We start from the raw sequence: 20,399 nt of genomic DNA, 5'->3' as shown, positions 1-20,399 counted from the left end.
TTTCTCTGATGTTGGGGCAGCGAGGTCCCAAGGCTGGGCACCCGCCCTTGCAAGCTGCAGCCGCCGCGGGTTTGTAACTGTGGCCGCCACCCGTGGTGCGTATTGTATCAACTTTCCCCTCCCCCGTGAGTAATATACTATTTATCTATATCTTGCACATATAAGTGATACGTATCATGTATATATGTGATATGGAGCGGTTCCACCCCGACGGCCTCGCTGCGAGCCTGAGAGGAGCCCGGCCACTGTCGTCTCAGATCTGGGGCAGACGCAGCTCAGCCGGGGCACACTGTCCTCTCCGCTTGACAGGGACGGCGAGGAGGCTCGGACAGGCGCAGACACGGGCCACGGTCGCGGCCCTGCTCCCTGGGGGCGCCTGGCCTCCCACCCGGGGCCTCGGGCTCCCGAACGCAGGCTTCGCCCTCGTGACCGGCCTCCCCTCTCCGAGCCCGTCCTCCCGACGGGACCCAACCCCGGCTCCTCTCTCCGGCCCCCCGGTTTTGAGAAGCTCCCCCGCTGTGGGCGGGCAGGTCGGGGCTCAGCGGCTGTTTGTCCTACTTATTTCCTTAATTATGTCTAAGGTATCGTTGGCCACCTACAGAGAAGGAACAAGGCTCGCTTTGGAAAAACTGTAACCGGGGAAACGCTACAAAGTGTCTCGACATCGCGTCAATGGCGCAGGGGACGCAAAGCGAGCGGCCTGTTGATAGGGAAGCGTCTTTTCACCCCTCTGCTTGGGCCCTAACACGGCGACCGCGTTTAAACCGCTTCGGGAGCCGCTCGAGTGTCCGCATCTCCTTTTAAAGGCGGGGACGGGGTGGGCGGGTCTGTTTCTGGCTCCTTAGGAACAAAGATTGGCTATTCGGGATGCACTTTATTTACTTAGAAGCGGCCCTTCCCCCAAGTGCGAGACAGACGTGCGCGTTGATGCGAAGACGTGAACTGGTGACTCGAGGTACAGCGGAGTTGAGCTTCTAGGGTGTCCCCCCGCCAGGGACGGAGCCTGGCCTCCAGACGAGCGGCATTTTCCAACCAGCAGCATCGCCGGACGGGCCCCGAGGAAACGCCGGGCCTTTCGCAGGCGTCCGCTCGTCCCAGGTGCAGTCGGCCGTGTTCCCCGCTCTGGGGCTCTGCTGCCCCCCCTCTCGTCTCGATGCCCCGACAGGGGGCCCAGGCCCCGGTGCCCCCCAGATGCATTAAAAAGGGGGGCGGCACCTGGTCAGCAGGCCTGCCCACCTGTGTCCCCCTTGAGCGTCCGGATGAGGCTCTGGTAAGTGTCCCTTTCCACCCGCCACGAGTGGGATGTGCTCACATACTCCCTCCCCTTGGCCACCAGTTCTCCTCCCAACGCCGGGTCGCGGACCAGTCTCTTCGCCAGCTGGACAAACTCCTGCGGGGGGGGGCAGCGGGTGTGGGTACCTGGGGAAGGGGGCTGCAGGGCACCAAAGAGCCTTGGCTGCTTCAGCTCCCGGTCCCTCGGTGCCCACCTCCCCTTCCTCGGGAGAGGATGGCCTTCAGGAGGGATGGCAGTTAATACGAACTTGGGGATGGGGTAAGAAATGCGATACTAGGATGAAATCTGTGATGAACAGCCCCACACGTACAACCTGGGGAGGGGCTCCCGTTACCTGCGGGTCGGAGAAGAGCAGCCCGGTGACTCCGTGCCGGACCACGGCGGTGTTCCCGGGGATGTTCCTGGCCAGCACCGGCACCTCCAGGTCCATCGCCTGCGGGGGGAGAGGAGACGGGCGGGTGGGTGCTGTAAGAGCGGCGTGTGGCACGGAGCGAGCGCTCCTTGAACACTCGAAGCTCGAAGACCCCGGAGCATCTGTGCACCAGTTAATTCTATCGGTGTCGTCCGAGCTGAGCCCCCAAGGAAACGCTATTTTGCTTTTTTCGAGCTTTGAAAGGTGCAGGGTTTATTGAGGAAGATGCCACGTCCGTCAGTAGGGAGAGAAGGCTGGGCAGTTAGTCTCCTCGCCGCGCCCGCGTGGCCCCGGGGAGACCGTTACCTCCAGGATCGCGGCTGACATGCCCTCGGAGACGGAGCTGTTCACCAGGGCGAAGCAGTTCTTCATGACGGCGTGGAGGTCCCCCTGGCGCATCTCGGGGACCAGCCGCACCCCTGGGGACCTACAAGAGGCAACGCGAGTGGGAAGCATGTTGGGGGTCTGACGGGAGGGGCTGGGGGACAAGAGGCGACGCTGCCCTACAGACGTGGGAACCAGGACCATGTACTGGCCGCTGGGCTTCCTCTCCCGCTGAACACCCGCTCCCTTCCCCCACTCACCTCTCCACCTTGGCCTTTACTTCCCTTGTGAACACCGGATCCACCTGCGAAGAGACCGAGACAGACGTCAGGGAAAGCCGGAGCGGAGCCTGCGTGCAGGAGGCCCGCACCTCGTGGCCTCGGAGCCACACTCACGGTTTACAAAGGAAAACAAAGCAGGTAGGAAAGCACAGCCGGCTCCAGCTACTCCATCCTAATAGCAAGAAAGAGGGAGACCTGAGAGACGGTCCAGGGAAACACACCCTCCTGTGTGCTGTCCAGTCCCTAAGACCAGGGCCTGGTGCGGCCCAGGCACCGCCAGCTCCACCAAGTCCAGGCCTGAAACGAGCCTTCACAGCCCGGGGAACCGGGGGACCCTGCACCCAACTGTCTGACCACAGAGACTCCAACAAAAGCGACGAAGAGGCAGGTTTCGCCCTGCGTGAGCCCCCCTGGTGTTAACAACAATGAATGATTTAAACAGAACTGACACAATGTTTCCAAATTTACACGTGTGTAACACATCGCTTGAAACACTGTGAACCGCGTCTGGCTAACAGCCTCCCGCTGCTACATTGTTACTCCGGAGGCGGCGGGAGGGCGGGCCGACGTCCACTCTCATTCACACGCCGCCAGTGGGCGCTGGGGACGCGAGCCCGGCCGGCCCGCGGAACGCACGGGACACAGCCCCCTGGTTCATCGCGCCGGGATCCTCTGCTTTCCAGAAACCCCGCCTGTGTGTGTCCGAGTGTGTGTTACACAAGATAACTCGGGTAGAAGAGCAACGCGAACTAATTTCAGAAGATGCGCAGAGAACACAGGACAACAGACATGGGGTCAACTTACTTCAGGACCTACGATCGCCAGGTAGACACTGGGCTCCTCTTGGTGCCATTCTTGGGGAGAAAAAAAGGGGAAAAAACACTGTTACAATGGTTACAAGTCCCAGCTGAAAACACAGACTTAATATTACTTACACCATAAAATACATTATTTCATATTTTGCCTTCACTCACGTTAGTCCGTTTAAATGAGATGTATTTACAATGTAAATAGTTGACATTTTTGGCTTTCGGTATATATTGTTGTAATTATGCTTTATCCAGGTATCTGATTAATTAGGTGACCGGAAGCAATACGCCACTGAAACTCGTCACCCGCCCACGAGCACACGGGTCAACAGGAGCAGCCCCAGTCCAAGCGCAGCGCACACGCTGGCCTGCGCGGAGCCTTCTCGGGTAAAATTAGTTTAGCCTCCTAACTACCGGCTACTTTTTAGGCTTCCCCGGGGAGCCGGGGGCACGGGAACCGCAGTGACTGCTGGCGCTCGTGTTCCTGGTCTTTCCACGGTAACAGCCTGGAGAGCAAGGAGGTAAAACCCGAAACCCGCCCGGGATCCCGCAAACAGGCGCCTCGGCCGACGCACCTGAGAAGGCGTCCACCAGGTAGAGAGGGTCTTTGACTGGCCTGAGCCCGCAGATCAGGAGAAACACGTGCAAGTTGTCGGCGCTTTGGTTAATGTCTGCAAGACAAGGGTGCAGGGAACCTTGTCACCGTCTGCAGCTCGCAGTGGACGACAGACGGCAACCGCCAGCTTCGAGGCCTGGGGAGGCCGGGGCGGCCCGAGGGCGGGCGACGGGGGCAGCCGGTCCATCTCTGGGCGACTACGCGCGAGGGCCGACGCCGGGTCATAAACCCCAGAGACGCATCTCATAAACCCTCGGGCCACCCTCTAGCCGGGCGGGCGACCCCGGCCACAGCGCCTCCCGTCCGTCCCGCACACACGCACACATTCAATCGCACACATTGCGCCGAAAGGGCGGCCAAGCAGGTCCCGGGGGGGGGAAACGTCTCCTGAGTATTTTAAATCTCAGGGCTGTTCCGTGAATGGCTCAGTGACAAGACCCTCGAGGCGACGCCCTCGATGACGAATCCCCGTGCTCGGGACGTGATGAATCCCAGCCCCACCACTACGTGTCCTGTGACACTCGGAAGACGGAACAACAGCGCACGGGGCCGCTGCAGCTGGCGCAGGGGCTGAGGATGGCGCACGCCGCCGACGAGACGGAGGGGCCGACGCCCGGCTCCTCCGGATGCCGAGGACAGTTTGCTCTCCCGCTGGGATGGACGCGGCCACTCGGGGAGTTGTTTCTAATAAAACGCTGCTCGTTTTTTTTCTTTTCAAGGAAACCCGGCGCTGACACAGCGCGGGGCGGAGGTCTGGTTTGAAGGTTTTGGAGAGCGGGCTGGGGTGCCCGTGTCTGCTCCCCACGGGGCGGAGGCGCTGGTGGCATCACCAAGATCGGGAGGAACCGGCCTGTGCACCTCACCCCGCCCTGCTTCCATTCCTGTCCCTCCCGTCCCCTGTCCCTCCCAGACCAGTGACTGTCTTGGACCCGACGGCCTCTTTCCCAAAACCACGAGGACGCAGCGGGTCACCGAGGCGCGTGGACGGGATTCATCTGCCCCAAACCCTTCGGCTCCCCGTCTCACCTGCTCTCTGGAGGAAGGTGCTCCAGCGAAAGGCGGGGTTCGGGGCTGTCGTGATTCCTGGGGAAAGAGACGGGGGGGACGTTCACGTGGCTGGGAACCGTGGCCGAGACCCAACCAGCTGCGCTGCGCTAACATTTAAATGCTGGCCGCACGTGGTCCTGTTGAGGCCGCCGGAGTCCCGGGTGCTTCGTGAACTCCCGTCAGCGGCCCCGCACTCGAGGTGCAAACGGAGAGCCTGGGTCCCCAGCGAGAAAAACCCACCGTCCACGTGTGGGCCTCGTGGCCACTGGGCCACAGAAAGCTGGTCCCTTACAGATGCCTGCGGGTGACAGGTTTCTAAAGCAACTAAACCGCAGAGCCCCAGGTGGAAACTGTGCCATCACTTAAAGTCCCTAATCTCAGCCTTTCCCAGACCGAGCGGGGTCACCCCTCACGCAGGCCCGAGAGCAGAATTCTCCGAAAAACTGGACTTTTTAAGACACACAAAACCCCGTGGCAACATTGACCAGACTATGTTTTTTTAAAAATTTTAGCAATTACAGGTTATATCCTGTATCATTCGGCATGAGCTTCAGGTTACGGCACAGGGTTAGACAATCCCATCCTTACAAGTGTCCCCCCGACCCTTCCAGGACCCGCCGGGCGCCACACACACTTGTCACGATGTTATCGACTGTGTCCCCTGTGCGTACTTCGCACCCCCGACTACTTTGTGCCCCAATCCCTTGCCTTTCTCACCAGCCCCCCAAGCCCCTCCCCTCTGGCCGCCTCCGCCCCTTCTCTGCGTCTGCGACTATTTCTATTTTGTTCATTAGATTCCACCTATAATCGGAGTCACAGGGCATCTGCCTTTCTCTGCCTGACTTATTTCAGTTACCGACCATCAGGTTGTCCCGAGAGCAGAAACACCCGGACATCTCACGAAATGTAACGTAAGTCGTTTGCAGGGCACCCCCTGGGCTAATTCCCGTGCCCGCCCCACGCCCGCCCTGGGCGCTGTGGGCTCCCCGGGACCTGCAGAGTCTACAACCTGGGGAGCCGACTGCCTCCCGGTTTCTCCGTTGGAAACTGAGGTTCAGAGGGCTTAGCGCGGCCCACGGTGTGTTCTAACCGCGCGGGTTTCCCCTGCGGGGCCGGGTGGGGCTGGCCGCGGTCACGCACACACCCGTGGGTGGGAGGCACCGGCCTTCTCAAGCCAGGTCTCTGGGACCCGGTTTACCGGAGCGTGACTGGGCTGCTGTGGGTGAAACCCGGGGAGCGTTTCTTTGCCGACCATTCCGTGCGCCCTGGAGGGGGGCGCAGGGGGCCAAGCGCCTGGCGCTGGGCACCGCGGACACCTCCTCCCGGGGCTGGGACCTGTGACCTGGGCCTGAGCCCCGCCTACCCGCCTACCCGCCTAGCCCCGTGTGGTCCGTTCTCTGTCCGCCTCTGGGCCCGCCCTGCCCCTGACTCTGGCTGCCCGACAGCTGTGCCAGCTGTGCCAGCTGTGCCAAGGCGACCGAGGGTTTCAGGAAAGGACAGGACCGTCCAGGCCCCCAGCTCACTCGACTTACCAGAGGGGCTCAGCCTCTCCCCCCGTTTAGAACATTCTTGCGTTATGTGCCTATCGCGCCTCCGCCAGCCGAGATGCTACGTGTTCTGCCGTTTAAACGGCCGTTCTACGGTCTCCTCGGACCTGCCTTGCAGCTCAGTGTCGGGAGGTAGTGTTCCCACTCTACGGGCTGTTTCTAAGTAAACCTCCGCTATCGTGTGAGTGCGTCCACAGCCATGTCGCTACGTGCCTCTAAAAGATACGCGCAGATTTTTCATTTTTTACTTTTATGTTTCAAATCTGTTTAAAAATTCTTACCTTGACTCTGGACATGGATCTTACCCTGCGCGTGCGGCTTTTGGAAAGAGGGAAGGAAGAAAGAGAAAAAATTGGATAATTCGTTACAGGTGCTTTTCTGAAATAAGAGGAAGGCCGTAAAAAGAAAAAAAAAAATCCCTTGGAAAACACCGCGAAGCGTCGCCCACGCAGCCGCGGGGACCGGTTCCCCTCCGGGAGCCGAGGGCCACCCCGGGTGGGTGCGGGTCAGCCCGCGGGGAGCACAGCGTGTCAGGCGGGGGCGCCGGGAAGTCCCTGAAATTAGGCGGAATGTGAGTTTGGCGTCTTACTATAGTCGCTGCGTCAGAAAAGTCCCTGGAGCTCAAACCCGAGGCGGGCTTCTTTATTCCGAGGTCCAGGCCGTGACACGGGGCCGAGAAAGGAAACCTCGGTTCCCGCCTGGGGGGCGTCTGGGCGAGGAAGCGCCCACCTGCCCCACCAGACCCGTCCCCACAGACGGTCCCTGCGGCGCTTCTCCCGCAGCCCGCGGGCCGCCCGCCTGAGCTCGAACGAGAAAACGGAACGGGCAAAGAGCCGTCCTGCTGTTTCACAGCCACGTAAAAAACCAGTGGAGCCCGGCCGGCGTGGCTCAGCGGCTGAGCATCGACCTGGGATCCAGGAGATCGGGGTTCGATTCCCGGCCGGGGCACAGGCCCGGGCTGCGGGCTCCATCCCCGGTCGGGGGTGCGCAGGAGGCGGCCGGTCAGTGACTCTCATCATTGATGTTTCTATCTCTCTCTCTCTCTGAAATCAATAAAAACATATTTAAAAAGCACACAAAAAAACAAAAAAACTAGTGGAGTTTTAAGAGCAGCAGCACAAATAAAAGACGCCAGCACGCGGGGAACAGAGCCCACGGCGGGGCTCCCACAGGCCGTGTGGACAGGACGCCGCCCGATCCCAGCAAGTCGCCCTCCCGTCCTGATTCTGCACCTTCCCCGGCACCGCGGCCGTCACAGACGCGCAGACAGACACGTACCCACTGCAGGCGGGCGGCGGCCTCCATGGACTCCGTGAAAGCGACCGCGAACCTGGGGAAGGAACAGGAAGAGAGAGCGGGGCCCTCAGGGCGAGTCGGTTAACATCCCCGGGGGCTGCTCTTGGCGTCGGATTGCGAGGGAGGGCGCAGGACGCGTGGCCCGACCTGCAAGCCGTCTTTGGCGGTAGGTGTTGTTAATTCTCACCCGAGGATATTTTTTCCACTGATTTTTAGAGAGAGAGGAAGGGAGGGAGGGTGAGGAAAGAGAGAGAAATGTCCACGTGAGAGAGACACGTCGATGGGCTGCGTCCCACACGAGCCCCGACCGGGGCCGGGGATCGAACCTGAGACCCAGGCCCGTGCCCTTGACCGGGAATCACACCCGAGACCCTTCGGTGAGCGGGCGGACGCTCTAACCACGGGGCCACACGGGCCACACGGGCCACGGCACAGCCATCTTTCTTACTCGTGGTCACCAGCCGCCAGCTTTCATCTCCGCTCGCATCGGAGAAACTGGTCCGCGCGCAGAGTGAACGCAGGAAGCCCCGGGCGCCCTGTGTGTCCCGCTGCCCCGGTGCAGGGCCCGAGGAGCGGGACACGGCTGGGAGCCGGCGCAGGGGGGAAGCCGGGGCCGCGGTCGCTCTGACAGGTGGTGTCTCTGTAGGAAACGCGTTTAGAAACCCCGGGGCTCAAAACCACAGGCACCTACCCGCAGGCAGCCGGTGCTGGCCCACGGGGCAGGAAACAGGCGCGGTGTCCCCGCCCCCTGCTGTGAACGTCCTCCCTGTGGGGCTATTTCTGAGCCGCTTTAGGTCCCAAAACTGTCTTCTGCTCACTCGCTTGGCAAGGTTCAGCTTTTCTGACAGGGTCCTTCACAAAGTCAATTTTGGCGTTTGTACTATAATTACCGAGTGCTCACTAAGTTATGATACTTGCAAGACAAACACCCAGTTCTAGAAGACATTTGAATAGTATACTATATAGGGAAAAAAAGCTTAAAATACAAAATAAGTTCTAAAATACACCTGATAGGGGAATATAACTCTTTAAAGTCTTTGGTTAAAAAATGAAACTCTCATTCTAAAAGAGAGACGCGTCTGATGCTGTCTGATAGAAAAGTGAGCCCCACGGTGTCAGACAGGAAGCCCGGGGCTCCGCCGCCTCCCCGCCCACCGGCCCCAGTCAATCCCCCAAGGACCGGCGCGCGTTTTAGTAACAGGGCGACCGGTAGTGCTCATGATGACAACGAAGATGACGCCCTGGCTGGTGCGCTCCGGGCTAGAGCCTCAGCCCCGCAGCCGAAGGCTCAGGGTTCGATTCCCGGTCAAGGGCATGTGCCTGGGTTGCAGGCTCCACGCCCGGCCCTGGCCGGGGCGTGTGCAGGAGGCAACCAGTCCACGTGTGTCTCTCACGTTAGTGTCTCTCTCCGCCCCCTTCCACTCTCTCTAAAAATCAATTGGAAAAAAATACCTTCCAGTGAGGATTAACCAAATAATAATAATAATAATAATAATAATAATAATAAAAGAGGTTGGTTTTGTAGGGAAAGAGGGAACCTCCCAGGCTGTGGGCTGCCCCGGCCTTCGGGCCTCCACAAGCCCCCGGGGTGGACGCACCGGGCTTCCTGGAGGACCTTCCCCATCACTCGGCGCTTGTCTCCCTGGTGCAAGTCTTCATTTAAGTCCGTTCCGCCGAAGATGATTCCGAAGGGGATCCCGTGACCTGCCGAACGAGGTCGGTGAGCGAGGCGGAGCCCGGCGCCAGGAGCAAGGACCCGGGAACCCGAAGTCCCTGGGTTTAGTTTTATCCTGGGCCCCTCGGCGGGGGGCAGGTCAGAGGGATAAACGCCACGTGCCAGTGACTAACCCAGCGGGACGCTGGCCACGGTGCTCAGGGCCGTCGGAAATGAATTTTCATTACATTGGGACACAGGAGCAGCTTATCAGGCCGAGCTTATCCCTCCTAGGAAATGGGCTAATCTGGGGCTATCGGGGTTCATGATGGGGAAAAAGAGCTTCAGACTGAGCCCTGCCGTGGCTCCTCATGGACACCCCCCCCACAGACCACGTTAAGTGGGCGGCCCGTCGAGAGACCCTCCTCAAGGACTTCTGAAGGTCAGCTAAGAATTTCAAAACAGACCAAGGCCAGATCGAACTTGAATTCCTACTGGGGTTTCCACAATCTACAGAGAGTCAATATTTAAGTAAAAAGAGACCAGTCTTCCCTTGTGTTGCCCTTTCAGTTATTTTCGTCAGTCTGCAAATTAGCAGATTCTATCTTTTCTCCGTCTGGTGAGGGAACCGTCCATAAGTGAGTTGAACGAAACCTCTCCTAGGTGCCCGTCCTACGTCTTGTAAAAGGGCCCTATTTCTAGCTTCTGAAAACAACGCTCTAAGTGAGGAAATATGGGGTGTCCCCCCCAAATGCATACACACTGTAACCGCTGATGGCTCCATTCTGAAAATGAAATGTCTATTTAATAAACACTGCCCTTTATTAATTATTCAAAGTGCGTGTGTCCATTTTGGGGGGACACCCTGTATACACCCCAAGCATTCAGGATAATACGTCTCATGCAGTAAAAGCAGCTTCCGCATGAACCCCTCAGTAAGAGAAAGTGCGCCCCAAACGGTGACCGGGTTCCTTCCCTTTGGGATAAACAGGACGAGCCACCCGTCCACGTTTCATCGGGCGACGTGGGCGCTCGGGGGCCCCCGGCCCTGCCCCGTGCAGGGGGAAGGGTTACCTTGCAAGAGCCGGCCTCCCCGGTAGAGATGGAGAGCCAAGGCCGCCTCCAAGCCCTCGGCCCGGATGAGGTCCCCCACCTCCGACGGGCTGTCAAAGTCAAAGGCGTCCTTCAGGAGGCACAGGTGACCCGCGGCTTCCAGATGGTCCCTTTATCAGGACAGATAAACAGAGACGGGGAAAGAGGTGTGGAAACAGGGCCACGCCCCAGGTGGCCGCATGATTAAGGCTTTAAATCAAGCCCGGCCGGCGCCGCTCAGCGGTTGAGCGTCGACCTGGGATCCAGGAGATCGAGGTTCGATTCCCGGTCAGGGCACACGCCCGGGTTTCGGGGGTTCAATCTTCAATCGGGGTGCGTGCGGGAAGCAACGGATCGATGTTTCTCTCTCTCTCACCCTCCTTCCTCCCTTCCACTCTCTCTCTCTAAAAAAAAAAAAAAAATCCTCAGGTGGGAATTAAAAACCAACGAAAACACCACGAAGTTACTTGGAACCCCGAGCACCTCGGCGGGAGACGTGGGTGTGAACGAGGCCCTCCCCACTCGCTCAGTGTGCTCCTCAGTTTCCCGGATCCTCTGAGGACACCTGGGAAGCTCCCCTCGGGCTGGTTTTCTCCCCGGAGCCGCGACCCCCCCTTATTGAACCGCCCTGGGAGGGAGCTCAGGCCCGGCCCGGCCCCCACTCGCTCCCCGCCAGCGGGACTGCCGGGCCTGTTTGCTACTCTTATCTGAAGTGTTTGCACTTCAATAAAGACACTTTCACAGTGAGATCCCAGCTGGAACTGGCAGCCACCACCCAGGCCACCGCCCTGGAGGTGCCAAGTCCCGCTCTCAGGGCCGTGGCACCCGCGTCAGTCCCGATGCCCACAGGCTCCGCCGTGGGGTGAACGGCTGGACGAGCGACGCTCCGCCTTTTCCATCTCGCGGCACATCAACTAATTACTAAAATTCTGGGCCACTCCTAGATAGAAATTGTGCTTTTTGCCAATCTGACCAAAAAAAAAAAAGTGTCATTTTGATTAATTCTCAGTGTGGCCGCTGTCGTTTCTTATTGGACAGTCTCGGGGGAAGGAGGTCGGGCCCCGCACTGGACAGCCAGGTGGGGCCTGTTCTGAAAATCCTGGGGGCTCACCGGCGGAGGCCTCTACCCCCCCCAGCTGTGTCCAGCCTCCGGCCAGGAAACTCTCTCCAGGTCTGTGAGGACGAGCCCTGCGCCCTGTCTTAGGGCAACGGGAGGCTCCTCGGAAACCAGGGGCCCCCCGTCCCCCGTGGCCCCGTCCCCCGTGGCCCCCGCGTCCCCCGCCCCCTGTCGCTGCACCAACTGCCCGGCTGCCCCCCGCCGGGGCCGCGCGTCCTGCGCCGCCTGGGGAGCGAACTTTGTTCCCTGGTTTCCACCTAATTGTGTAACTCGGGGAGCTGCTGCTCCGGGGCGTTTTCTCGCTGATTTACGGGGGGGCATCGATGCGAGGGGGACACGTCCACCGGCTGCCCCCCGCCGGCTCCGCGCGGGGCCGGGGATCCGACCTGCGACCCAGGCCCGTGCCCTTGACCCGCAGGGAAGCCGGACGCCGGGCGCGCGGGCAGGTTGCGGGGGTTTTTGAGCGGAAGGGGCACGGGGGGGGGGGGGGGAAGGTGGCCCAGGGCTCATTGTGGTGACGCGGAAACGGACCCACGGCGGGAAGTCGATTGGGAAACTCGCGGAGCAAGTCTTTTTTTTTTTTTTTTAAAAGCTGCTGCTAAGGTCGGGCAGCCACCGGCTCCCTCCGGGTCCTGGGGGCGCAACATGCTAAGCAAGAAACTGAGGGGACAGCGCTCGGAAGGCGAGCCCGCGGGCCACCCCGCTGCTCACCTGCGGCTAATGCAAAGCTGAACGTCCATTGTAATTGGAAAAAAATTGTTTAATGTGAAACTAAAATTAAAATCACACAGAGAGAGGTGACCAGTCAGGAGCGCGGGGAAGCTGGGACGCGGGAAGGCCGCGCGGGGCAGGGGGCTCCTTGGGACGCGGGGCTGAGCGCACGGCCGGGCCAGGGGACCCCTCCCCGGGGACCCCACCACCCCACCCGCCCGGCCCCGGTCGCTCCTTCAAGCCCGGGTTCTGCGCAGACGCCGCGAGCGCAGCGGCGAGGCCTCCGCAGCATCGCGCCCGGCACCGCACCTGCGCACGCGCCCTCGCCCCGCGGCCCGCGGGGGTCCCGGGCGGCCCGCGGGCTCCAGTCTGTCCCCCGCCCGCGGGAAGGTGAGCGCCGCGCCACAGGAAGCCCGGGGGGGCACCCGGGTCCACGTGGGGCGCCCGCGGGCAGCCTCCGCGCCCCCCCCCGCCCCTGCGGGGTCCCCTCGGCAACGCGGGCGCCCGGGGTGCGCGTTAGGTCGGCGGCGCGCGGCGGGCCCGGGCCCCGGGCTGGTCCCCGCGCCCCCCTCCGCCCCCGCGCCCCGTCGGCCGGCCGTTTGCGCGCGCGGATGGCGGGCCCGGCCGAGAGCCCCCCGCCGCCGCCCCCGCCCCCGCGGCCGGCCCCGCACCTACCGGACGCGCCGCGCCGTGACCGCGTTGCCCGTGTGCGGCCGCAGCGCCGCCAGGAACAGGAGCCGCATGTCGCCGCCGCCGGGCCATTGGCCGCCGGGACCGGGCCCGGGCCGGCACCGGGCGCAGTTAGTCCCGCCCGCGGCTCCGAGGCCGCGCCCGCGCCCGCCGGTTTCTGTGCCGGGGATCGGGGCGCGCGGGGCCGCGAGGGGGCGCCTGCGGGGGGGGCGGGGGAACCGGACAGAGCCGTGGGCGAAGTCGGGGGGCCTCGGCGACCCGGTGCGGCTGGGGGCTGCCCCCGGGGCGGCGATTTCGGGTCCCTTCCCACGGAGACCAGGGGTGGCCGCGGGTTCGCCCTCCACTGACTCGGGGTCCACGGGTGGTTTCCGGTTGCTCCCACGGGCACCCCTGGGTCGGCGGGTCCCCCATCTCTGTGGCTCAGCCCCAGGGACCAGGGTGGCCGGTGTCCACTCCCAAGGGGACCAGCCCCGGGGGTTTTCTGATAGGACTTGAAAAACCAGAGCTCTGCCGAACGAGGCATCGCCCCAGGGCGCCCGGCGGGGGAGGCCCCTGCGCCCTTTGCACGCGTTAACACAGAAACCGGGTCACATTTAAAATGTTGAGATGGAGCAGAAATCTGCCCCAGTGGGGCAGCAGCGAAAAGCAGCGCTCAGGGCCCCTCCCTCCAGGGACAGGAGCCGAGAGGGGGGCAGAGGCCAAGCAGGGAGGACACCCCCTTACTGGCCATGGCTTCAGGCCTCTTTGGCCCTAAGAAACAGAAGCTTATTTCTTGGCCCCAGGTCACCAGGGACCAAGACTTCTCTGTTTCCACGCCAGCCTCGCACTGTTGGGCCTCTGCTCTCGGGGGGCCTGGAGGTGCAGCTGCTGGGGCCACACCAGGCAGCAGGGAGGAGGTGTGCCCCCCCAGACGATGCATTTCATTTTCTGGGCTCCTCCCGGATGTCACAGGGTCCTTGGTTTAAGCCTTTACCTTATTGGCCACCTTACCACCTCTACCCTCGGAGGCAGCTGGGAAATGCAGTCCCTCGCCTGGGCACACTGCCACCTGCATGGCTACTCAGACCACAGCCTCCAGGAGCTGGGATATGGACATCTCTCTCTCCAGGGCCCCCATCCGACCCACTGATGAGGTCCCTAAGGCCCCATCCATCGCTCCATCTGGGACTGTCCCCCACCCACCCCTACTCCAAGGTCTGTGCCTCCTGGACTGACCAAGACACTAATCTCAGAGCAGCCGGGAGGTGAGCGGGGCTCCGGGCTCCGGGCTCTGGGCTCTGGGCTCGGACCTCCTCTGCTTGCCTGGGGCAAAGTCCTGACAAAGGAACACACTCCCTAAATGCTCGTTGAATTGAAATCTTTGAACTTGCACCCTTGGGAGATTCTAGTCCTAGGAGACCGGGCTCCCAAGCCCCTGTGGAAGTTGGTGCCGGGACAGGACTTGCTGGGCTGACGTTCAGTGGTTGGATCTTTCTGGGACACGCCTGCTCCGTGTGGGAACAGATCCTGTGTCCTGGGGCCCGCTCCCTCGCCCACGCGCTGCTTGTGCCCAGGATCGCAGTTAGTTAGCTCGTTTTGATGAAGTCCTTTATGATCTCCCCAAGTAGGTACTATAAAAGGGCACAAAGACAAATGTGTTATTAAAGCACAGAAATCATTACGGGGGGGGGGGGGGCGTGGAAAAGTGCTAGGCATCTGAAATTCCCCAGATGTGTCTAGCATAAGGGTCTTAAAATACATGTAAAGCAAAATCTTGTGATCACAGTGTTTGCTCAGACAGTTTCTCTAGTTTCCAGCAGGAGGGAGAGCCAGACTGTGTGATCTCCCCGTATGAAACGGCGAGCGGCCGGGGAGAGCGCCTCGGGCACGCTGGCTTCAGAAACGGCTCTGCGGTCAAAACCGACGCCCCCCAGCCCTCCTTTCTCCTCGGGCCGGCCTCTCAGGGCGGCGCTTCCGCCTGTCGGGGCTTCCATCTGTGCACCGTCACCCCTCCCGCGGGGGAGAGCGCAGATGCTAAGGGGGGGCTATCGCGCGAAGCAGACAGCTGCCCCGAGCTGCGGTCTCAGGGTCCCGGGAGGGCTTCCTGTCCCCGGCTTTCACCCGCAGCGCTCGAAAGTGACCAAATACAAAAAACGAAAGAAAGAAAAAGCTGTGGGTCTGAAGGTAACTAGTTCCCTCTCACATTGCTTAATGAACATGAGGAAGTTTCCAGAACCAGGTGGCTTTCTCGGAGCTTTTGGCAAGAACTCGGGGCCTCTGATGCCTTCGCTGTTCTGACCCCGGGGCGAGCCTCCCGGAGGCTGGGATCTCCTCCAGCAGAGGGCCTGACCACGCGTGGTGCGGCCACGAGGCCTCACATTTCTAACCACGCAGGACACACGGGTCCCATTCTGCCCACGTGGAGGCTCAGTGAGGGGGAGATGTTTGAACTGCTTCCAGGAAAAGCCCATCCCCCCCAGAGTCCCATATTTATTCTTGAAAATTGTTAGCTTGCTTTTATTACATGACCGGTCTATGTTTAACATACAGATGAGAACAGAATTTAAAAACCACGCAGAATCCCACTGCCCTGAGATGAGTACTATTAATACTTTGTATAATGCCAGAAAAAGGCATTTCTTTTCCTTGCTGTGGCCTTCCACAATTTATGAGAAGCACCTAGTAGTTAAACCCCAAGATTGTTGGCCCCTCTGCTTCAAAGAGCCCCTCTGTTCACACCGCAGAGATAAGCTACTCTCAAGGCTACATCCCTGCATCTGCCTCCTCCCTGCTGCTTTCACAACTCGGGGATAATTGAGTTAGTAGAAAGTTCCCTTCCTCCGCCCCCTCAAACAAGCCTCTTTTGAACTCTCTAGGCATATTTTATAGGCTCGGGAAAAATACCGATTAGACCCCCCCCAGGGCATCTGCTGCACTGCCTCCTGGAAGGCCAACAAGGTATAAGTTTTCAAGACAACCTCCCAGGTATCTGCTCAACTTCAAGCCAACCCAACCCCCGCCCTTCCTTGTGGCCTAACAACAGTGCCTGCTCAAAACCCCAGGCCCTCCCTTTGTTTCTTGCCCTTGTATGGATTAGAAATGCACTGGCCCTGGCCCTTCTGGGGGAAGTAAAATAAACTTTCTCTCTGCACCGCTTCTCTCAGTTGTGGAATCTTTCACAGCCCGCGCCACTGGCCAAAACCCTCACGCTTTGGTTCCAAGTTTTTCCACTTTATAAATAGTCATGTTACTGGGCGCCCACCGTGTGCCTGGAGGTGCCCTAAGCCCTCGGCAGTGTCCCAGGATCCATGGCCTCCCAGACGGGGCTTTCTCGCCACTGTACAGATGAAGAAACTGAGGCCCGAGAAGACATGTGGGCTCTTCACCATGTTCCCTTGGCTCTGCTATATGGACAGTATATTTTGTTGCTGATTTTTATATTTTATTTTTTGGTTTGTTTGTCCTTTTTGTTACAAAAATTGCAACACTCTATACATATTTTTGGCTCTTTTTTTACTTAATAATTGTGGTGGGCCAAATTCTAACCTGGCTGCCACATGGTCCTGCCTTCTGTTTGAGGCCTCCTCCGTGTTCAGTCAACACCCTCCCAGGGATGCTGGGGAGGGAACCTGCAAAGCTGATCACACCCCCTGTAAGGCAGGGAGATTACGCAGGGGGAGTCTCACCCAATGAAATGGTCCCTTTCAAGGGACTGGGCATTTCCTGCTGTCAGGAAGTCAAGGCATGATAGGGATTTAATGTCAGGGCGAGTCCTTGTTGCTGACTTTGGGGCGATGGGGCTATGTGGCAAGGGATGCTGGCAGGATCCAGGGGCTGAGAGCAGCCCCCAGCTGACAGTCAGCGGGTAACGGGCACCTCAAACCCCTACCTTAAAAAAACTAGACTCCCCACAACCACAGGGGCTGGAAGGAGCCCAGGTGAGATCTCAGCTTTGAGAGGCTCTGAGCTGAGAACCTCAGGAGCCCAGGTGAGATCTCAGCTGAGAGGCTCTGAGTCACGCCCACCGCGGACCTGCAGACCTGCGGGCTGATTTATGGGTGTTGCGCAAGTCACTGGAGTTGTGATAATTTGTTACACAGCAATGGAAAACTAATAGGGTAATATATCAGGGGTACTCTTCCACCCCAGAATCCTGCTTCTGCAACACAGTTTAAATAGCTACATAGTATCCCTGTGTACCCTGAGCCACCCTGTATTTAATCAATGCCCTCTAATTGTACATGTTGCTGTTTCCAGTGTTTTTGCTATTTTAAGCAACATTGTAATGAACGTTTTATAGCCGAGTCTCTGTGCACATTCTTAGATTCCTGGTAGTGGAACTGGGCCAAGTGTAGGGGAATGTGGTTTTGATATAAATGACTAATTGCCCTTTAGGAAAGCTACCCCAGGGTACTTTTCACTGACCCCTTACGAGCACTTGTTTCCCAGAACATGGTCAACACTGGGAACTTTGACAGTTTTAATCACTGGATCTTTTCCAACACATTTCACAAGGTCCTAAGAACTCTTTACAAATAACAACATTAGCTTTGTCACATGTATTTCAAATATTTTTTCAGTTTGCTGTTAACTGAAGTTATTTTTTATGCAATTAGTTTTAAGTCTTTATGTAATTAAATCAATAAACTTATTTTTTAGGCCTTTTGTGTTATGCCTAGAAGAGCAATGCTTTTATACAGGCTTATTCCAGTGGAACTCAGGGCATCTCCCATTCTTCCCCCCCGGGTTGGAAACGCTGAATTATATCATGTATGGGCTTCAATTCCCGTTCTTTGTGTTCCTCTCCATTGATCTTTTCTGTAAGGCCCAACCTAAAAAACAGATACACTTATAACTAACTACTGGTTATCATTTCATGATTGCCACATAGATTCAGACACTTGTAAGGAATCGTGAGAGTGGCAAAGCAGAATAGTTAGGCGGGTCCCACATTCGTGAGCATCTCACTTCTTCAAGCAGGGGGAAGCAGAAGTCCATTCTCTTTCGCTTACTCTCAGCCCCCTCCTACCTCCCTTTCTACTGGTGAATGCTCGCCTCTTGCAGGTGTCTTGTGGGTCCTTAGAACTCAGGATGGAAAGAACCTAAGAAGTAGAGGTTGCTACTCACAAGGCTCAAATAAAACGAGAGCTTGAAAAGAGGTCAAGCCCAAACCCATCATCCCGGCCACACACTCTCACATCCTCTGTGAAACAGAAACGTAAGTTGCTCTGAGAGCTGGATTCGCTCACACAAAAGCGGGTTCACGTGGCTGTGATCGGGGCTCAGGAATGGAAGGTTCCATTGCATCGGTTGGCTCTTAGTTCTTGCTTCTACCTCGGTTATCCGCAGCCAGGCAGAATTGCAACAGGGGTGCTTTGAAGTACATAGAACTTATGACAAGTCTCCATCCCTGAGGAGTCAAAGCTGGATGGCAGGGCCTATGACTGTCACACAGCTAGTGACTTATGCCAGGGCCTGACCCACAAAGGCGAGCCCTGCAGAAAACCGGGAGCCAACGAAGCAGAAGCCTGGGCTGTGGCGCAGATGCTGATCAGTCACGCGTGGGCAACGGGTGTTCAAAGGTGGTTTGTTGACTGAGTGGGAGAGTGACGTGGGGATGGTGTAGAGTCTGTGATGGCGGCTGGCTGGCCAGCGTTTTGAGGAAGCCGAAAGTAAGTGAGCAGATGGGGCTGCCAGGGGGAGAGACGGATGTGAAAGGAGAAGTAGGAGTGGCATGAAAAATGTCAGAGAAGTTGACCAGTCCCCAAAATGTCCCTGGTCTTGGATGGCTCTGACTTCAGGCTATTACCTTCTCTGACCTTGGCACTGGGCAGGGCACGGGGGGGGGGGGGGATGGACAGGAGGGGCCCTGCGTTTTGAAGCAAACGTTGCATTTTCAACTTCAGTTTCCACCACGGGGGTCCTGGCAGCTGGGTCCTCCTTCTCAGAGGGCCCTGAGGTGACCAGGCCACCCGCAAGGCCATACTCTGCAGGGCAATGCTGCTTGTCCTTCGGACGCCTGCTGTGCAGAGAGGTCCTTTCTTTATCTGATGATTGTGGGCACACGGGAGGCTCGTACGTACAATTACTTCCAGGCCCAAGTATACCCAGCAAAGTGGTGAGACTTACCTTACCCCGAGTCCTTAGCTGGACAACCACTGGGGCTCAGGCGGGGCTCAGGGGCCGCCACCTCACTGAGGACAGGGCCCAGGCAGAGAGCCCTAGGAGCAAACTGGGCCAGGTCTGCGGGAAGATAACCTGGCTGCCCTCCCTGGTTCTAGCTTTTTACCCTCCTACGTTTCCATAGAATCACAATAGCTCGCTTTTCGCTACACAAGTAACAGAAAATCCAACACAGTTGGCTTAAACAACCTAAGTTTATTATCTACCTTCTCCCGCAGTCTCTGGCGGGCTCACCCTAGACCAGTTCATCTCCTGGCTGTGAAACAGCTGCCACGAGATCGATTCTGGAGTATTTCCATCACTAGAGAGAGACCCGGGCCCTTTAGGGGTCACTCCACCCAGCGCCAGGCACTGCTGTGGGTGGGTGGGGGTGGAGAGAAGGGGAGGGCTGGTGAGGATCAGGAGACAGAAGGACCTCATACTTGTGGGGACCACGGCCAAGCTGGGAAGACAAAGGAATAAATAAATCACCGCGCCCGGCTGGACGTGGCTCACCGACCTAGGACCCAGGAGGTCGCGGTTCGATGCCCGGTCAGGGGTCAGGGCACAGGCCCGGGTTGTGGGCTCGATCCCCAGTGGGGGGCGTGCAGGAGGCAGCCGATCAGTGACTCTCATCATGGACGTTTCCATCTCTCCCTCTGCCTTCCTCTCTCTGAAATCAATAAAGACACATTTAAACAACAAACAAAAGCCGTGACCGACACTGTAGAGAGAGTAAAGCAGGGCAGTGGGACGGGGTGGGCCGACTGTGGATGGGCCGACGGAGCCGACCCCGTGGCGCTGAGCGCGGCAGGAGCGCGGGATGCGGGCCACGTGGCGGGCCAGGCTCCGGGCGTGGTGCTCCCAGGACCCCGCTGCTCCCAGGGGTCGGCTCCGCCGTCCAGAGCCCCCTGGGGATGCCCGGGCGCACCCCTGGTTGTGACGACTCGGGAGCTGGGGTGGCAGAGGCATCGGGTGGAGAGCGGGGGGCACAGGGGACGCGCACCCCGTCCCGGGCACCGCACAGCGCCCGCGCCCCGCACGCACCTGCCCACGTGGCCGCGCGCCAGCCGCGAGCCCTGCCCTGCGGCAGCAGCGCCAGCAGGGGGCGCAGCGAGCAGGCTCCGCGCCCGGGCCTGGACAGCAGGCGGACCCCCGGCCACCGCGCGCGGCCTGGGTTTCCTCCCCGGGGGGGCTCTGGGGCCTCAGAGCGCCAGGCTCAGGTGTCGCTAGAAAAGCCGCGTCCCTGGCAACGCCTCCATCCTGTTGTGTCCCAGACGGCGGAAGTGGGAGGCTCCTCCGTGGTAAACTTCCGGGGCGGAGCCGGAAGTTCCCGGCGGGCTGCGCGGCGGCGAGCCCAGCCAATGA

At 59.3% G+C, this 20,399-nt stretch overlaps 1 protein-coding gene and 1 long non-coding RNA gene across 4 annotated transcripts; both read right to left on the bottom strand.

Annotated features, from left to right (window-relative positions):
* Nucleotides 1-543: 543 nt before the first annotated feature.
* Nucleotides 544-13,060, bottom strand: GLT1D1 (glycosyltransferase 1 domain containing 1). 2 transcript variants are annotated; one of them, XM_081123635.1, is made up of 13 exons: nt 12,876-13,029; nt 12,201-12,260; nt 10,355-10,503; nt 9,225-9,330; nt 7,609-7,660; nt 6,612-6,648; nt 4,763-4,819; nt 3,696-3,791; nt 3,116-3,165; nt 2,291-2,334; nt 2,013-2,133; nt 1,629-1,727; nt 650-1,390 (listed from the first exon to the last, which is right to left on the bottom strand). In XM_081123635.1, the coding sequence occupies exons 1-13, from the start codon at nt 12,941-12,943 to the stop codon at nt 1,220-1,222; spliced, it is 1,110 nt and encodes a 369-aa protein (XP_080979761.1). In that variant the 5' UTR covers nt 12,944-13,029; the 3' UTR covers nt 650-1,219. The 2 variants fall into 2 exon arrangements, with proteins under 2 accessions (XP_080979762.1, XP_080979761.1); XM_081123636.1 differs by lacking the exon at nt 12,201-12,260 and having other exon boundaries at nt 544-1,390; nt 12,876-13,060.
* Nucleotides 13,061-17,352: 4,292 nt separating this feature from the next.
* On the bottom strand, nt 17,353-20,315 carry LOC308550076. 2 transcript variants are annotated; one of them, XR_013997833.1, is made up of 3 exons: nt 20,079-20,315; nt 19,552-19,704; nt 17,353-17,701 (listed from the first exon to the last, which is right to left on the bottom strand). It is a non-coding gene; the product is annotated as an uncharacterized lncRNA (long non-coding RNA). The 2 variants fall into 2 exon arrangements; XR_013997834.1 differs by having other exon boundaries at nt 19,552-19,690; nt 20,079-20,309.
* Nucleotides 20,316-20,399: the final 84 nt, after the last annotated feature.

The sequence above is a fragment of the Miniopterus schreibersii genome (assembly GCF_964146895.1).
Source record: "Miniopterus schreibersii genome assembly, chromosome: 20".
In the NCBI taxonomy this organism is placed as follows: Eukaryota; Metazoa; Chordata; class Mammalia; order Chiroptera; family Miniopteridae; genus Miniopterus; species Miniopterus schreibersii.
Note: the sequence above shows the minus strand (reverse complement) of the source record. Positions and strands in the feature narration are given on the sequence as shown.

Excerpts from the sequence above, each read along its gene's own strand:
- GLT1D1 (XM_081123635.1), bottom strand. The coding sequence starts at position 12,943 with ATGCGGCTCCTGTTCCTGGCGGCGCTGCGGCCGCACACGGGCAACGCG. Across the intron at positions 3,792-4,762 it reads CACCTTCCTCCAGAGAGCAG|ACATTAACCAAAGCGCCGAC; the intron begins GTGAGACGGGGA and ends CTTGTCTTGCAG. Across the intron at positions 3,166-3,695 it reads CCTGGTGGACGCCTTCTCAG|AATGGCACCAAGAGGAGCCC; the intron begins GTGCGTCGGCCG and ends TTTCTCCCCAAG.